Source organism: Eleutherodactylus coqui, chromosome 1, assembly GCF_035609145.1.
Source record: "Eleutherodactylus coqui strain aEleCoq1 chromosome 1, aEleCoq1.hap1, whole genome shotgun sequence".
NCBI lineage: Eukaryota > Metazoa > Chordata > Amphibia > Anura > Eleutherodactylidae > Eleutherodactylus > Eleutherodactylus coqui.
The window spans coordinates 179,391,816-179,409,895 of NC_089837.1; the positions used below are offsets into that span (position 1 = coordinate 179,391,816).

The window sequence follows — 18,080 nt, forward strand, 5'->3', positions numbered from 1 at the left end:
CTCAGAAACTATTATAATATCTAATGAACTTTCCATAAACATATGATAGATATTGGTCTCTTCTCTATGAGCCAGATCAATTCCTAGAAAAAGGGAACCCTAACCCCTTTCTAGCTCATATCATCTACATCAAGGCTCCAAGAGGTATTGCAAAGTGAGTTGTGCTGTATCCACATTTCACAAGTTACATAAGCTTGCTGTTCACTTCTATGGGAGTTAGGTAAATAGCATAGCACAGAGTGCTTGGCTATTTACATAAAACCTGGCCATATCTCAGAGCCCAAGCACCACAGCTAACAATGAGATGATGTAGGATGAGGTTGAGAAACAAGATGGGAATGTCCGTTAAACTACTCCCATTTGCTGGGAGTCTAGGGAGCCATACCCCAGCTTTTATATTAACTGTGTTGACTGTGCTGAGAAATGCCTTTTAAATTTCTCTATTGATGAAAATATTTCCAATTTATTATAGGATGTATTTTTTTCGTCATATTATATTTGTGATAGTTGTACTTTTATTATGTTGGGATGAAGTGAAATAGATATAACACAAAATCAGTCTTTGTTCTTTTTCGCTAGTTGCTATGAATTACTCTGTACTTTGTCTTTCTGTAAGTTGTTGTAAGTTCTATATGGCTCCATATTTGTAGGACATGGACTTATTTTAAAGACTGGCATTGCCCTTCTGTATATAATCATTCAGGCCTATAGCCCTTCAAATAGATATAGCACCAAAGGCTCGAACTTCTGCAATACTGGATAAATTGCATACTTCTGCTGGCAGCAGTAGGAAATGAAATGCTTATATCATACAGGCATTTTCTAATCTGTTGAATCCTCTAAAATATGAAGTGTAAATACATGTACTGTATACATTTTCTAAAAGGGAATGTATAATCAGAAAATTGTTTAAATTGAATTTATATGTCAACATATTTTTTTACATTTTTGGTGTTTTCAGAACACCTGTGGCAATACCTGAGGCACTGACAATAATTGTATCACCTGTGTAATTCTGAGGATTCCAGAAAACATGACCTGTTGGGGTGCTTTGAGGACTGGAGTTGGGAAACGCTGACCTAGCAGTTTTCACTCTGGCCACTAAGCCTTATAATATGCTGAGATTCCTTGTTCTGTAGAAAAAACTTTTCAGCTGTCATATAATTATCATCACAGGTAGAATTTAAATAGAAGCTAACATGTCTATTTGGTTGACACAAGATTCACCATTCGCAATAGGTGATGGTCACCTCCCCCCCTTCCTTAAACAATGACCTCTGCACAGAGCATGCCTAACTAAGTGTCCCATAGAAGTCAATGTGTCCCCTGTCAGACCCCTCAAGAAAGTAGGTTTAGAGGCGGAACACATGTTGCCATAAACAATAGCAGTCTTTATTTGGTAGCAGAATTGACAAGAGTCTTTAGAACTTAGTAACATAGCCTCAGCCAGTCTCTTTAAGCATACTGGGGAACTAGAGAAGGCTCCTGGATCACACTCGTCACTACACCATGGTATGCTCTCACAGTCTCTATGGTGGCAAGGCTTCCAGCCTTTCAGCCATACAGCAAGCCACTGAACACAACTCACGCTGCTTCCAAAGCCAAAAGGCTTTACAGATTTCTCACAGCCTACTGCTTTTGACTGCATCTAACCTCTTCCACAGCCCTCTCTTACAGGCCACTGCCCACTACACAGTGACTCCACAGTGACAACAATAACAACCACGCTTGCATGCCACAGCCCACCATTTGTACCACCTACAGGCAGCTCCCTGTGGTCTGAGATGTGCCCTACCATTCCTTTGACAAACTCACATACCCTGCCCAGTACAGTAACCAGTTATGTAGACCTTTAAAGTGGCCAGTGCATTAGGGTCAAGATCAAACACACCATGTTCCCAGGGACACAACAGGAACTGTAACAGCATTTAACATATTTCCACTGTCAGTCTTAGTATAATTTGCACTTAAGCACAATGCGACTAATATATAAAGAGGTGCACTCCTCCATGGGCCAACACATAAATCTACATCAGCAAGTAGTTGACAGATTTCCAGTTTAATTTATGCCAGTTTCTGGCATAAATAACACATAAATGTGTGAGTCCGAGGTGGCCATGCCCGCTCCTAATAAGCCCCACCTACTGTTCACAAAAGTAGTGAGGCTGGCATAGAAAGGAGAAATGTAGTAAAACCTTTGCATAGCTTGGACTTGTGCAAAAATGTGCAACTTTTCTTCAAAATAAGGCCTCATTCAGACGAGTGTGTTTTTCTGAACGCCTATGTGCGCAAAAAAAACCCCACTAATCACATGAGCGGGAAACATGTGATCAGGCAAAGTTTGTGCATGAAACCTTGCCTGTTCATAGGAGCAGCTGCTCCACGAAGTTCCCCTCATCACTGAACACTGTGACACCACTGTCACAGTGTTCAGTGATGAGGGGACTGCAGTAGGGATGAAAGACTCCCCTGCCACAGCTGTCCCGGCAGTGACAGCTGTCCCAGCTGTGGTAGAGGAGCGCGATGCCATCCCATTGCTTTCAATTGGGCCGGCGCTACTGCCAGCCAATTAAAAGCAATAGGATGAAAGCAACCCCTGCAGCAAGGAGTTTCGGAGAAGGGCTTGAAATATAAGCGCAACCCTGAAAATCATCCCAAGCTGTAGAAAAAACAAATATTAACTTACCTAGAAGCACTGTCTGGCTCTTCTCCATGTCCCTGGCAGTCTTTTTCTGTATTCTGGTGGCCGGGGATTGAAAAATCCCAACCTCCAGAAAGTGCTGCCTCTGATTGGCTGAGCGCTGGGACCAATCAGAGACAGGGTTCAGCCATTGAATGACAGCTGATCGCTTCCTCTGATTGGTCACAGTGCTTAGCCAATCAGACGCAGTGCTTTCTGGAGGTGGGGAGTTTTCAATCCCTGGTCACCAGAATACAGAAAAAGACTGCCAGGGACAGGGAGAAGAGCTGGAAAGCGCTTTTAGGTGAGTCATGATTTTTTTTTCTACAGCTTGGGATGATTTTCAGGGAAGGGCTCATATTTCAAGCCAAGGGCTTGCTGCAGGGTTCGCCTTCATCCCATTGCTTTCAATGGGGCAGCAACAGTGCCGGCCCCATTGAAAGCAATGGAATGGCATCACGCTCCTCAGCTGTGGCAGAGGATTCTTTCATCCCCACTGCAGTCCCCTAATCACTGAACACTGTGACAGTGGTGTCACAGTGTTCAGTGATGAGGGGAACTTCGTGGAGCAGCTTTGGCTGTTCGCACGTTTTCCGCTCATGAGAGCAGCGGGGGGTTTTTGCGCACATAGGCGTGCAAAAAAACACACTCATGTGAATGAGGCTTAATTCTGGCATAAAGCAGTTTGTAAATATGCAGTGATAATTGTTATGCATTGTAGAGGATAGTAGTGATGAGGAAATGGATCCGGATTATTTATATTATTTATAGCTCTAGTTTATTTATAATGCAACATTTTACATTATATTTGTATTCAAACAATGTAACACTTTGTTTTGCAGTAAAGAATGCGTAGTTGTAAAATCCAATATTTTCTATGGGACTAATGTCCTGCAGACTTTTAGGCTTTGGGTAGTTATGGTCATGGTAGTTAAACAATACTACTGATTTATAATGAATGATAAAAAATTAGCATTGTGAAGACATAGATATTGTTAAACTTGATATGCAGACATTGAATTTGATGCAATGGTCTCACTTTTAGCTAGTTTCAAGCAAACTGGAACATGACCCTTTTCCCTCTGCATCAAGAAGCAGCCTGCAGAATGAATACTGAGTATGCTATGAAAGGAATTATTTTTATTATTAACCAGGTTGTGACCCTGGATTTGATCGAATCCATCCATTACCCTCTAGCCAGGCAATATCATCCAGGGAGGTGCCCAGGTCACTACAGAGCACAGAATAAAAAGAGGCAAAAGCGTAGCACTCAAACACTTTATTCTCCTGTATCTATTAAATGAATGCACAGAACAGCACTTGGTTGCAACTCTTCCACATTAAATGCACTGAACCAATTGCAATTTACAAATAGAAAAGTGAAATGTTTACAATAGGGATTCTATCTCTTCTTATAAGGCATGATTTAACGTAAAATTTAAAAGATAGTCAGGCATTCAAATATCCATAGAGACTACAAAGCAGGGTAATGGAAAACAATCAAATCAAATGCATGATTGCACAGAGGATGCCATGCATTGTTAAGGAGCTGAAGAGTTCCCAGCACACTATGAGTTAAGGCCACTGTTCCAGCCAGCTATTCTGCACAGTGCATCATTTCATAGTACAATCTCTCCAGTGCTCTCAACCTAAACAAAGCAAGAACAAACAGGATGATAATTGTAGCCTTACTGAGAAAATTGCTATTGTTTACCATGCAGACAAAGAGTGGTGGGAAGGCTGCTAAGTGTTTACATCAGGGCCCTATACCAATTTATTTGTAGCAGGTATAACACTGACAACTCTTGGGGTTGTTGCAGTCCTTGTTGCAATATTAATATGTATCCTGACAGATTCTTGTTTTTGACTCCAATCTGTTTTTATGCATTTTGTATTTAAAGATAGTAGGGTAATTTGCCTCTTGGAGAAGCAATGAAGAGCTGAATCCTTAAAGATTCACTCATTTCTGTGCATGACATGCATATATTTGGCTAACTATCTTGCTAATCTTCCAGTTCTTCCCTTATCCAATCTTCAATCATTTTGGTCATTGATACACATTCAGGCTGTTTGTTGTGACTCAAAGTATCAGCCTTCAATAAATGATTCCAGCAAAGAATTTCAGTGAATCAAATCCCCCTTACATCCACTTTGTGCTGCACTCTTCAGCTCTAGGGAATTAAATGGTTAAGAGCTATGATCTCAATCTGTGTGCTCTCCATGTCCCTTTTTCCCCAAGCTGCTCTTAACAGTCGGCGCAGTGAAGGGAAATGAAGGTAGAAAAACTCCCAGACTGAGAGAATAACGTTTTTGGGACGTGCCTGGTTTGAGCAGCTCTGTGACATGTATTCGCAGTCCCATACTGAAACTGACACACACTGCTCCAGTCTCTGTCTGTCTCTCTCTTTCTCTCTCCCCCCTGCATTGCTTCTCCTCGCAGCATTCAAGGAGCTCCCTCCCTCATCACACAAGGATTATTGTAGTAGCTAGCTAGCTGATCATCAATACTTTGAAGGAAATAGAAGAAAGAAGACGAATGAATAAAACAAGCCCGTTACTCCAGCTGCCAACATCAGACCATTAAATAAGCCTAACACATATACGCACTCTCATGCATACACAGGCACAGGCTTCCAGCTCCTGTGCCTCTCATTCCTCTCCCTCTTGTCCTCCCTAATCTCAACATTTAAACAGATTTCTTCAGCATCAGCTAAGGATTTTTTTTCTACCTCAGTGGGAGGGAAAAGGCGAAAGAATAACCAAATCAGCAGCACCAGCCTCCTCTCTCTACTGATCATTACCATCCGATAGCTACAGTATTCCTCTACCCGCCTGATCGCTGGATTGTCATGTTGGACTTTCTTTTCACTCACCCTTCAATCAAAGCTCCATCATTGCTTTACTTCCCTTAATTCTTCAAGATTTGGAAAAAGGCTCATTTGTATGGCGTTGCTCTAATACTCCACAGGGATTTGATTGCTATTTCTATGGTGAGGTTCATATTCTGATTTAAACGTGACCAAGATGGGAGTCAGGGATTCCAACAAAAAGAAGGATTTCCTTCATAGCTTTTGGAACGTGTGCCTGTGATAGTGTCCTGCAGAGATAGCCACAGATTTGGATTGGAAGGTAAGGTTCCTTCTCTGTTTTTTTTTTCTAGTCATGCCTCATAAGCATTGAGGCTGCTTACTTAGAATTTAGGAAAGGGGCTCATTAGACATGCCTAAACATCCAAACAGTAAATATGCCACATTTTACCATCTACAGTCTAAAAGTTGGTTGAGTACCTGCATAACCGCCAACTGTAGGTACTGGAATGTAAATACTGGGAGAATCCTATCATGTGTGTTGTCAGATGTGAGAGTATAGTCTACATGTCATAATTAGAGATGAGCAAATGTTCTTTATCAAATCATCCAGATGGGAGCCAACCCAATTTATAAAGAAATCATCTTATGATTTGAGCCCCTTTTACCATTTATGACACAAGCATACCCATCTAGAATTATGAGGTCAATAGAAGTTAAGGGAAATCTACACTAGCCCTATACTTACAAATGTGGCAGTAGAGGCTTGGTGCCGTCTGTGTTTTAGTAACAAAGTGACACTTGAAAAAATGTGTTTGGGGAATATCCAAACTAAAACGCCTGTTTGTTTTCTCTAGATGAACTATTAGTGACAAAATGGGAGATGCTCTGTGTTCCAGGGAGACAGCCGTTGATGCTCATGTTTAAAGAAAAGAGGCGGGTGGATAGATCGGCTTAACTTGGCTCTTTTGATCCTTTGAGGATAATTAAATATCTTTAGATAGTTTGAAACCCAAGGGAATGGTTCTGTAAGGAAACACTCTTACACCTTTCATGATTTCCATGTCTGTAACTAAAATCCCCTTTGGCATGCATGGCATGAACAGGTCAATCCACGAATCAAAAACATAATTAAGCAAATCTTATCATTACTATTCTGCAGTTATAGAACATTTCAGAGATCTGGTGACTGATTACACCATGTAGATATTGTCACGTTGGCACTCAACGCCTACACTATCCTGAATGACACTGCGCAGAACTGCATTGCCTGCAAGAGGGAAAATACAAGGGATCTGTTGTCTTCTGCCATTACATACATGTTTCCCAAGATCCTTGATTTAATGATGCCATCACAACTAATGTGAAATACAGATTAAATTTATGATCCTGGGGAAAAGACACACTCTCTGTTCCTATGGAAATCTGCTGCTCTTTGTACGGCTGGTAGGCAGCTGTTCTAGCATTTGGAAGTCCTAGACATTAATGTAAGGATATTTTTCTTCTTTCTTTGTAGCTAAAGTCTAATTAGTTCTTCACTCACCGATGACTCAAACAGTCATCGTTAACCCTTTTTTCACTACATACACCCTGGATAACTAATGGACAGTTGCATGCATTTTCATCTGATGACATAGACAGAGACAGGCTCAAACTCAGCACATAGATGTCTCTTTCCTGTGTGATTCTGGAGCTAACTGCTACACTAACACATTCAACTTTGCAGTCATTCTGTAGGTTTACATTTGAAGTGAAAGGCTTAGTGTTTGTTGTCTCAAATAAACTTGCCTGTGTTTGCATGTGCATGATGATTTTTTTTTTGCTAATTTGGGATATTGATGCAAAGGGTTAACATTATGAGGGTCAATGTGTTTTTTATGTATGTCAAGAGACTATAATGCAATGTGAATCATTTGTATGCAGTTTTGATGGAGGAAATGAATGCAACACGGCTTTGGCTATGGAAGAGCACATCTGCAAAATCACATAAAGCTATGGCAGACAATATGTTCAGGAGTAATTAACTGCTTGATTTCTACCTAACTGCACTACTTTTGGGTGTTAAACAGTACTCTCATTAGCATTTGCTCCATGCAGAGCAATTAATTCCCACAACTCTTTTCCCCAAGAGCTTGTATCATTTTCCATTGCATTTCTTGGATTCATTTGTAGAGATGGATCTTCAGTGGGCTTACATGCAGACAGCCATGAGTGTCAATTTGCCACTGTGTGCTTTATTAACACCTAAGCAATCAGGATAGTTCTTCATATAGCAATTTCCTACTATAGCCATAAGCCAGCACACTACATAATCAATAGGATGCTAACCTTGATATGATCCTTTTCTAAATTCAGCTCTACTTCTCACTATAGTACTCACACTTGTATATATAGTGTAACAAGATCACATGCTGTCTTATGAAATAAATCCCTGGCAATAATTTTAGGGAAAATAGATGTAAAATCCTTGAAGGTGATCAAATCATCTGGTATACAATATCATGTAGCATTATGATATTCAATAAATGATGACACTGTCACGAGCCTTGTTGATTCATAATTCACATAAATGCAACCTTATTGTTAACAAAGTAATGTTTTATGAAATATTATTTTGGATTTTTAAAGGAAGTGTAGACCAAATATCCACATGGTGGCACTGTTTGCACACGATTAAATCAATCCCATGCTTGGAAAATAAAAAAATATATATATATACTCGCCCTTCTTTTTGAAAAGGTTTATTTTTAAGCTAGCTTGAGTCTTGAAAACAGCTGTCTAGAATATTGTCAGGAGCCCTATTTTCAAATGCTTGCAGAATTCAACTTGCATTTTGATTTTATTTTGTTTTCCACAGGCCAAATGACATAGGATGAAGGCTGTTCGTAATTTGTTGATTTATATATTTTCCACCTATCTACTGGTTATGTTTGGATTTAATTCTGCCCAAGACTTCTGGTGTTCAACATTAGTAAAAGGAGTCATTTATGGATCGTATTCGATAGGCGAGATGTTTCCCAAAAACTTTACCAACTGCACCTGGACGTTGGAAAACCCAGATCCGACCAAATATAGCATCTACCTGAAATTTTCCAAAAAGGACTTCAGCTGCTCTAACTTTTCTCTTTTGGCTTACCAGTTTGATCACTTCTCTTATGAGAAAATACAGGATCTTTTGAGAAACAACAATTCCATAATGCAGCTGTGTGATACAAAGAATGCCTTTGTTTTTCTGCACTATGATAAAAATTTTATTCAGCTACGTCGGATATACCCAATTGATTACAATGGATTACACAAAAGGGATGATGAAGACCAAAAATCCTTTTTGGAGTTTCTGGTATTGAATAAAGTGAGCCCCAGTCAGTTTGGGTGCCATGTCTTGTGCACTTGGCTGGAGAACTGCTTAAAATTGGAAAATGGCAAAACAGAGCTTTGTGGAATTATGTATACAAAATGCACCTGTCCCCAGCATCTGGGCGAATGGGGAATAGATGATCAGTCTTTGGTGTCTCTAAACAATGTTGTATTGCCCCTGAATGAGCAGACTGAGGGCTGCCTAACACAGGAACTTCAAACCACACAGGTCTGCAACCTGTCAAAGGAAGCAAAACGCCCACCCAAAGAAGGTAGGTGTTGAATTTTATCACTTTCCTTTCAATTCCATACACAGTCAATTACATAGCTTTTTTAAACAATGGCACCAAAAATAATGGTCTTCATGTTTTTTTCCCCCTATTATTCCATGTACAATAATAGTAATTCATTCCAAAACTAAGGGTCTTCACAGTAAGCTATTGAATTCCAAGTGTAGGGTGAACTTTTTACCTTTTATTAACCATGTGTAGAAAATACACAGCTTGACATCAGATTATTAGCCCTTTATACAGAAAGTGGTTAATAGGGCTTTATTATGAAGCCAAGTATGGCGCTTTAAATCTTATCATTTGGAATGGATGTAGACATTTGAAATGGGTTCCCTATTACCAAGATTTGTGCAGTACTAAAATCATGCATGGCTCTTAAACTAATGTCTGCATGGAAAGCAATGCAATCAAAAATAGTATGGCTCACATCTATAGAGAGATAAGGTAATTAATGAGTTCCAGGTACAGCGATTTCACACTGCAAGCCTTCACATCTTTTTAGTCCATTTGAAATGATTGCTTCATGTTACTACCTTAACCTTCTGACTGCCAAACTGATCTGTGACATATCACTTTACAGTTATTTATGTTACCTGCTACTGTATTGAGTGAAATGTGGGGTTTAATTCAAGATTCCAATCATGCTGCAGATATGTTGATCCATTAATCCATTGAGATATATCGTATGTGTTGTATATGCACTATACATGCTGTGCATTTTTCATAGACTATTGCTACAGTAAAATAGTCAAACAGCTAAAAAAAAAATCAATTGCACAAAAATTGTTGTGCTGAAAAGAACCCAATGGCTGCAAGTTGGCAGTGCCATTGAAGAAGCATCTTGGGCATTTTCCATTTTCTGTGTATGCCCCACTGTTATATTTATACTGTATGTTGAAAGCCATTTGTCATAATATTATTAAACATGTGGACTTTGTGTCTTTCTCAGAGAAAGATGTAAATACATTCACTTCAGCTACTGTATAGTTACATAGCAAGTCACAGCTGAAGGCCTTCCAAACAGTTTGAGGTATAAAACCCACCACTATGGTCAATCGTAAATGCTCTAAACTAGACTATTTCAGCCATCAATAGTCCATTCTCTTTGCCTATCTTCCCTTTAATAGCATCTACTTTGAGCTACCCACAGAGCAATTTCTGAATGTTCTTACTGAAGAGTTAGTCACTTCTTTCAGACGCAAACAATAGCTTACTGCTACTTTTATGGATACACAAAGTATGTTCTGCCATGTTAGAATACAATTGCAGCAACATATCAGAGGATCAAGCTCTTCAAAAGGGTTCCAAGATTGGTCCTAGGTAACAAAGATATAGGCAGAGATTAAGGCCTCATGCGGGGCCTGCACCTATGTGAATGTTCCATCCAAACATATGGTACTTGATGGACAAGATATTCAACGTTCAGAATAATAAAATGTGAAATTTACTAACCACTGTACATCTTCATTACACTTATATAGCAATCCTTACTATAAAGCAAAAATCTAGCAGCTGATATCTTTGCTGGTATTCGTCATTTGTAATCTATTGTTATTAGATTCTTATAAATGTTTGTTATTTACAGCTGTATATAGACTGACTTTTCCATTTTGCAATGAAATATAACTAAAACCTTAAAGCTAAGAGGGGGAACATAATGACCTACAGTTTTCTGACCCTATGAGACTAATCAACTGCACTTTCATGGAAGATATTAAATGCTTTTCATTACTGAGAAAAGACAAAATGTACTATAGCCATTCACTTGGTGTAAGCACAAAATAAAAATAAGGATTGGTCTTCTTAAGGCATACAGTGAAAATCCCAATAGAAATTACTGGTCTGGAAATTAAAGAATTGAATCCATTTCATGTTTCTCATTACTTTAGGCTAATTGCTCTATTTTTATGGGTGAAAACAAGAGCACAGACCAACTATTTGAAATTGATCTTCATTATTACTCCCTTCCCTAAAAAGTGATGGTAATAAGTGATAGTATCCAATGTAATTCAGTAGTTTTTTTACATCTTATATATAAATAGTTTTAAAAATGGCGGCTACAGGGCTTGCATATATTGAGAATTGAGGCAGAAGTCACATGACATAGTTTAAGGTTTACAGCTAACCTTACAGCTAAGCAGATGAAAGGTGTTGCAAATACCACATTTTGTTGCTAACCAATGAGGTTTCAGGTATCAGCAATTATTTTAATTGTGCTATAGACCAATAGCTGTGGTAACAATATTATGGTGGAAAACAGGTGAAAAATGGAATGTTTTTTTTTAAAGCATTTATAAAAATGCTTGATGTCTTGTGATAGAAGAAAGACGTTTTTTGTCAATATAACTGATGATAATTTAGTAATGTCGAAGCCATGGTCCTAGGTTATTCACCCCCTGCACTATTGTTAAAGTTCTCTCTGGAATTGCAGCAGATTTCTGCATTAATTGCTGCAGTTATTTGCTAGCAGTTTCATTATAAATAATTGGCTCTTTAACCTCCCCGTTGGGAGGCTTAGACACAGCTTTGCCTCTTCTATACATGACTGATCATTCCACAGGGCTGCAGCAACTCATATCAGTCTGAATGCATCACTTCACGCAGATACAATTCATTTCTCCCAAAGGTTTGAAAGCCATCTGACATTTTATAGAACTTTACATAGTGCTTACAGTCCTAAGAAGATGTACACTTTTGATGAATATAGTTCTCTATGCAAAGTTGGAAAAGTATGTTTAGAAAAAGGCCTCCATTGACAATATTACAAATATCGAAAGCATCTAGCAAAAGTATACATGCAAATATGCATGAAAGGATTAAATGTAGGGGCACTGACTGGTTGCTGGCTAATACTATCTATCAGATAATGGGGGGGGGGGTTTATTTGCAAAGGGTTGAGCATTTCGTGTAAATCTTGGTGTTTTCATCCTTTCCAAACAATAACAGTACACTACTGACATGCAGACTACGCCTCCCATTGATTTATAATTATCTTCAAGACCTTATGCAGAGGGTTGCTGTTTGCTGGGAAATCTGACGCAAGCTATAAGAATGTATATGCAAATGCAATAAACAATAGATGGTGCTGTTAGGAGAAATTATTGTCCTACACATTTGTCATACTTGAACATGGTTACCAGAACACATAAAACGACCTGCAATCTCTGAGGGCAAACTAAAGTCTTTATTATGAAAGCCTAATTACAAGATGAATCTAAGTAGTTAAGACATCTCTTTTTCACTATCACCAAAATATTCCACAGAGGCATGTTTATTTGAAAGTACATCTCAAAAGGCATTTTCAAATATCTATAATGAATACATTAACATTGATATTTCTAATGGCTTTGGAAGAGTGACTTTGCAATTGATTCATGGAAACTACATTAGGGAGTCTAATAGTGACTGCAGAATACACAGTTGTTGATCCAGAAAAAGGCATATGCCAGAAATCACATTACTAGTAGATATTAGGTTGAAAAATGCTCCCATAGTCCAACATGTGCGCTATCATCAGAAACAAGCTTCCGCATATGTCTCTCCATTAAAATTCATAGCGTGTGCCATTCCCTTTACATGACATTTAACCATGAAACCAATAACCAATCTCCTGCATGTGAGCTAAATATTATAAATGATAGGATTATCTGAAGTTGGTTTGCTGTGCTTAACTCTTCATGTAAAAAGAAGTGTGTGTGGAATGATGGGATAGTTTGTGGATATGGATGCTTCTGCAAAATGTAAAGATTACCTATGGCCATCTTTAAATGGAATCAAGGCTTTGCAGAACAAGAAATACATAGCAATCAAAAATATAGAATGATTTCCATCTGCTGAAGAGAATTGATCAGACATTCAGAAAGTCTTTCATATGACCTAATACATATACAGAAATGCTAATGAAATTCATGGGTTTCATTTTTGTATCATATTGAATAAGGAAGATTTGTTATACCGTAGATCAACAATGGGGTGGCAGGATGCCTCTAAGTAGGAAACCAATAGCCATAAAGCAGATAAGTTCTTATGGGCTACAATTCATGATGCTGTTCAAAAATGTTCTTATATTCACTTTATAACCATCTCACTGTACTGTACATTGGTAGTTCATGATCTCTTCAAGCTTATTAAACCTTATGAGTCTTATGCAACAGCTTTAAATGAGTGAAGAATGGAGTACAAAATAAATTTTGTTATGCATTAAAAATTATACTGACATAAAAGTGAAGAGCTTTTAGACTAAACCAATTGTGGAAGATCTGGCCAGAGAAATTACTTATCATGTCAAGTTATAGTCTTCATTAAGTAGTATTTTGGGGGAAACTTATGTCCGAGATTCCCTCCACTAATTCCACTTTAATGGGACAGGTGCCATGATCTAAACTGAGTTTTTTAAAACTTTGCATATTAGTCTTTACTTTGTAAATACTGCCCTGTGTCTGACTGAAAGTTTATGCTGCTAACAATGTAGAATAAAACCTAAAACTCTAGAAAAAAGAATCAAAATCGCCATGTAATTGAATGTAGTCTACCTAATACATTGGGTATACTATGTATAAGACATAAGAGATGCCTCAGATTAAACCTGTCAAGTAAGTAGTTACAGTGTGTGAGCGCGGCGAATGAATGAGATGGAGAATAAAAAATAAATATTGTTCAGTACAGTAAAAATAGAAAGACAACCTTTCAATAATTAATCACCACAGAGCTTTCAGCTACCTTTTTTTAGAATGCCTACTAGCCATCATTTCATGTTGATTTGCCTGCATTGCCAGTGGCAAAGTACACTAAAAATATGTTTGAAAGTGCATACTGTAAATAAAAAGGAAGCATTTGCAAATGACTTTACAAAGTCTTTGGCTGGTAGTTTTGGTCAACTGTTTTAAAAAATCAAATTTTAATCAAGTGGGACATTAATTAAAATTTTGCGAACTGTCAATGTAAACCAATGATTTTCTAGTTTCCTTCATGTGGCCATTTCACTTATTTTACTGTTTAGGAAGCAGATGTTTCTTTAGCTAAGTGAAATTAGATTAAAGGGCCACTTCAGCGAAAAATACATTTTTCTATCCCTGCTCCACATCCTGCCTGTTATACTCTGGAGAAATCTTGCAGTCACTGTAATTTGGTGCAGCCACTTGTCTAATGCTTATTATGCACCATCTTGATACAGAGATTTGTCCCTGCTTTGTCTTTCACTATTCTGTGCTATCAATTCCATGATGCATCAGTACAACATCTACAACATCACATAAGCACATCAATATAGCCTGTACCACCTTTGCCTGCAGGAAGGACACTGCCATTACATTTTATGTAATGACATCACATTCCATGGCTTATATATACTGGGGGATAGATACATAATTAATGTTACATTTTTTTTTGCCGGCGTGACCCCTTAACAAATATAGAATTTAGCAATTTTTACCTTGACTGGCCCATCATGATAACTGAATTCACAGCATTGCAGTAAATTGTCATTTAAAGCCCATTTAGACGCAACGATTATCGCTCACAATTCCTTAAAAGCCGCCCTGTTGAGCAATAATCTTTGTGTGTAACTTCACTGACATTGTGCAGTTTTCGTTAAGCTGTCACTCATAGTTGTCTTTCAGCATGCTAAAAGACAACTATGAGCCTTATCAGGTATTCACAGCGGGATACAGCTGATACTATTGTTTCAGCTATATCCTGCTCCCTGATGAAAGCTGGGTAAGAAGAACAGAGCGGTCCAGCTCTGTTCTCCATACCCCACTTGGAGAGTTTGGCTGTATAACAGCAGGGTGCAATGGAGAACAGCTGGATGCAAAAGACAAGCGGGGACACCGCGCTTTTCTTCTGCATCCTCCTCTCAGAGCGCTTGACTGTATAACAGCCGGGTGCTCGGAGCAGGTAAGAGCTGAATACAGAAGACAAGAGGGGACACCCCATTTGTCTTCTGCATCCTACGCTCATCTCGCGCTGTAAATGACACAACGCTCAAAAGTCGCTCAAAAGATATCTTTTGAGCAATAATCGTTGTGTCTAAATGGGCCTTAAGTTAAAATAACACAGTAAGTGTCTAGCAAATGTTTACTTCATCTGCATATGAATAGCTTGCTGTATGTGCATTAAATAAGAAGGTCACAAATGAAGACAAAAAGTGTCAATACAATATATGCTTTAGGCCTATGCAGTTGAGACATGTAAAGAAAAAGTGATATAGTGTATCCAAAGGTAATTTTGTGATACATGGAAATGTCTCTCATGGAAGGATAGGTTTGTACTTACTTAAGAAGTTGAATCCTTGTAGAACTTGAGAGTTTTCCTACAAAAGCTTGAAAGCATGTAATTCATTAATTGTATTCTTCACCATAAGGGAAACTTATAACTGGGATTAACAGTAGTAAATCCTTGTATATTCTAGGTAAACAGAAATAGCATGCAATTTAAACAACTGTGATACAAGGTTGGTAGAACAATAGGAAGGGATCGGTTCTGCAAGTGAATCTTGTCTTATCCCATTAATGGTGAAATGCTGAGAAGTAAAATGTACGGTAAATGAAAAAGCCACTGATAAGCTATTTTAAGTATTAAAAGAATCCAAAACTACTGACCTTTAACAAATATTTTCAGAAAATGCTACAGTGTCTATACCCTGCTCGTTACAGCTGATATTATGAAAGTCTATGGTCAGAGAAGCCCAAAGTCTGTAGTAGATGAGTAAGGGCACCATGGAAATTTGAAACAGCTCAGAATATAATTAGTATTACTATAGCAGTATGAAGTCCAATAAGAAATTATCTCAATTACATCTTTCAGTTGTCTGGAATACTCTAGAAAGGTCAAACTTCACAGAAACTTTCGCATTATTTTTACTTTCTTTTACTTATGTTCTTACTTTATGATTTAGTGGGTTTTTTCATAGTTAATTATTTTATTATCCTACATGAAATGTAATCTGAGTTTCATAAACTTCTATTTTTATTGACTAAAACAGGAAGTGTGCTTCCTACAAGTTCTTGACTTCAAGGAATATACACTAACAATTGTGAATAAATGAATTGTATAGTATGACTATCATTTAGAACATTTGGCTTTGTAATAATATGTGTCACTTTATGTCATAGCAAATCTACTGACTACTGCAGTTTAATGAGCAGAACTCTAAATAGTTTTTGGTTGCCATAGATTATGCAATTTGTATGGTGGTACAATTAATATTCTAGACTACAGAAACATTTACAAGAGCTCAAACAAGTCTCTCTTTCAGTGTTCCAAGCAAGCACAGAAGAAGTACTTAGAAAGCTTTTAGTGAGAAAGGATGTTTATTTCTTTACAATCTGAAAGGTTTTCTTTCTCTTTTTCTTTCACCAACCCTGAACATGACCTGAGCTTGAAGTGCAAAGATTAGCCAATGCAGGTTTAAATAAATAGGTTAAGAAATAAAAGTCTATAAAAAGTAGAAGAATGCAAATTTTATGCATGTTTGAACAGTCGGTTTGAGTTTAGCTCATTTATATTTTGCATATTTTGTAAAAAATTGGTCATGCACCTTTTATGGTTTAAATTAACACTCCATGCAAAACTGATAAACTTGGTTATGCCTAGTACAGGGCCTGAGTAGATGGTGCAGAAGACAGGGATTCTCTCTTTCGTGTTCTGTGAATTGCTGTGTCACTCACTGCTCCACAGGCCTGTCGTTGTGCTCAGAGAAATAAAAAAATGGAAGATAGGAATGCTTTCAAAAGAAGAGTTTAGAACAAAAAGAATCAAAATTGCTTTCAATATTTCGAAGAATAGATGTTGCCATTGCTAACACAGGTTTTTGAGGCTGGTATAAATATTGTATGTTGTTATGTTAGAATATAGAAATAAAAATATAGAAATAGAAATATTCTATTATTCCATATTGGTGTTTTGTCAGTATCCTTGAATAAATTTTGCCTCCCTTTTTGGTGCAAATCAATTTGGACAAACTTACTATTGATTTCCCCAAAACAGAACAGATGTAAAGTCTCACTGGACACTTTTCAAAAATGGTTGGAAAAGGGGTGAAGATTGGGTGGGGTATGGTTTTTAGAGAGATTTGTCAATTGAGACATTTACAAAGTAGCTCCATTTTTGAGCATGTAGGTGGCATAAAAAAATTCGAAAAATCTCTAGACATATGTGACAAGGATGTGACAAAGCTATTAACATTATATGACAATATGACCTGCTAATAAATCCCTTGCATTATTCATAACAGTAGTCATGTTTTTTTATTATCTGCAAAAAAATTTTTCCTGAGCTGATTAATATTGAGCAACAATACTAGAATCTTATAGGTCTACGATACCTGGCAATACTGAGCCTCTGTATGCTTCTGATGTCATACAGAGTTTTGTCCATTAGGTTTCAATGGCATTCAATAGCACAAAAAATGAGGCATGCTCCACCAGATGCCGTATTGTAGAGCTGATCTTCCCTAGAAACATTTGGGATGAATTTATTAGGATTACTGTTTTATATGACAGCATTAATCTAAACTGCATTGAAGAAAGATGTGCCAAAATTTTTAAGAAGCACGTGCTTCTTTAGAGTTTTGGCTAATCTTTTGCTACTCGTGCACATGAAATTCAAATGCTTAACATAGATTTATACTATTATTTATGTCAATTTTAAGTGTACATTTTAATAAATATATTGGGCCATGAAAGTCCCCATCCTCCTCCTGCTAAACTTTGCCCATTTCTCTAGCTCCTTTGCCAAACTGGCGAGAGAAGTGCAGAATGGCTGTAAATTATTGTGCAGTTCTGGTTTGTGCCAATATTTGGGACTTTACAGTGCACAGACATTAATAAGTTCACTGTGTAGAATCAGCAGAATTCACTCTAAATGGGTGATGTCGGACTTGATTGACAGTCTAGTATTACGCATTGAGGGTGATCACTGGGAACTGCTTGACAAATTGAGAGGGCC

At 37.7% G+C, this 18,080-nt stretch overlaps 1 protein-coding gene across 1 annotated transcript in view; it reads left to right on the forward strand.

The window, feature by feature from the left end:
- Positions 1-8,359: 8,359 nt before the first annotated feature.
- The window catches only part of ADGRB3 (adhesion G protein-coupled receptor B3), a 918,092-nt gene continuing 908,371 nt past the window's right edge, over positions 8,360-18,080 (forward strand). Inside the window, exon 1 of the mRNA XM_066604215.1 lies at positions 8,360-9,116. Within this exon, the coding sequence (XP_066460312.1) occupies positions 8,360-9,116 (757 nt within the window). The remainder of the gene's footprint in view (positions 9,117-18,080) is intronic.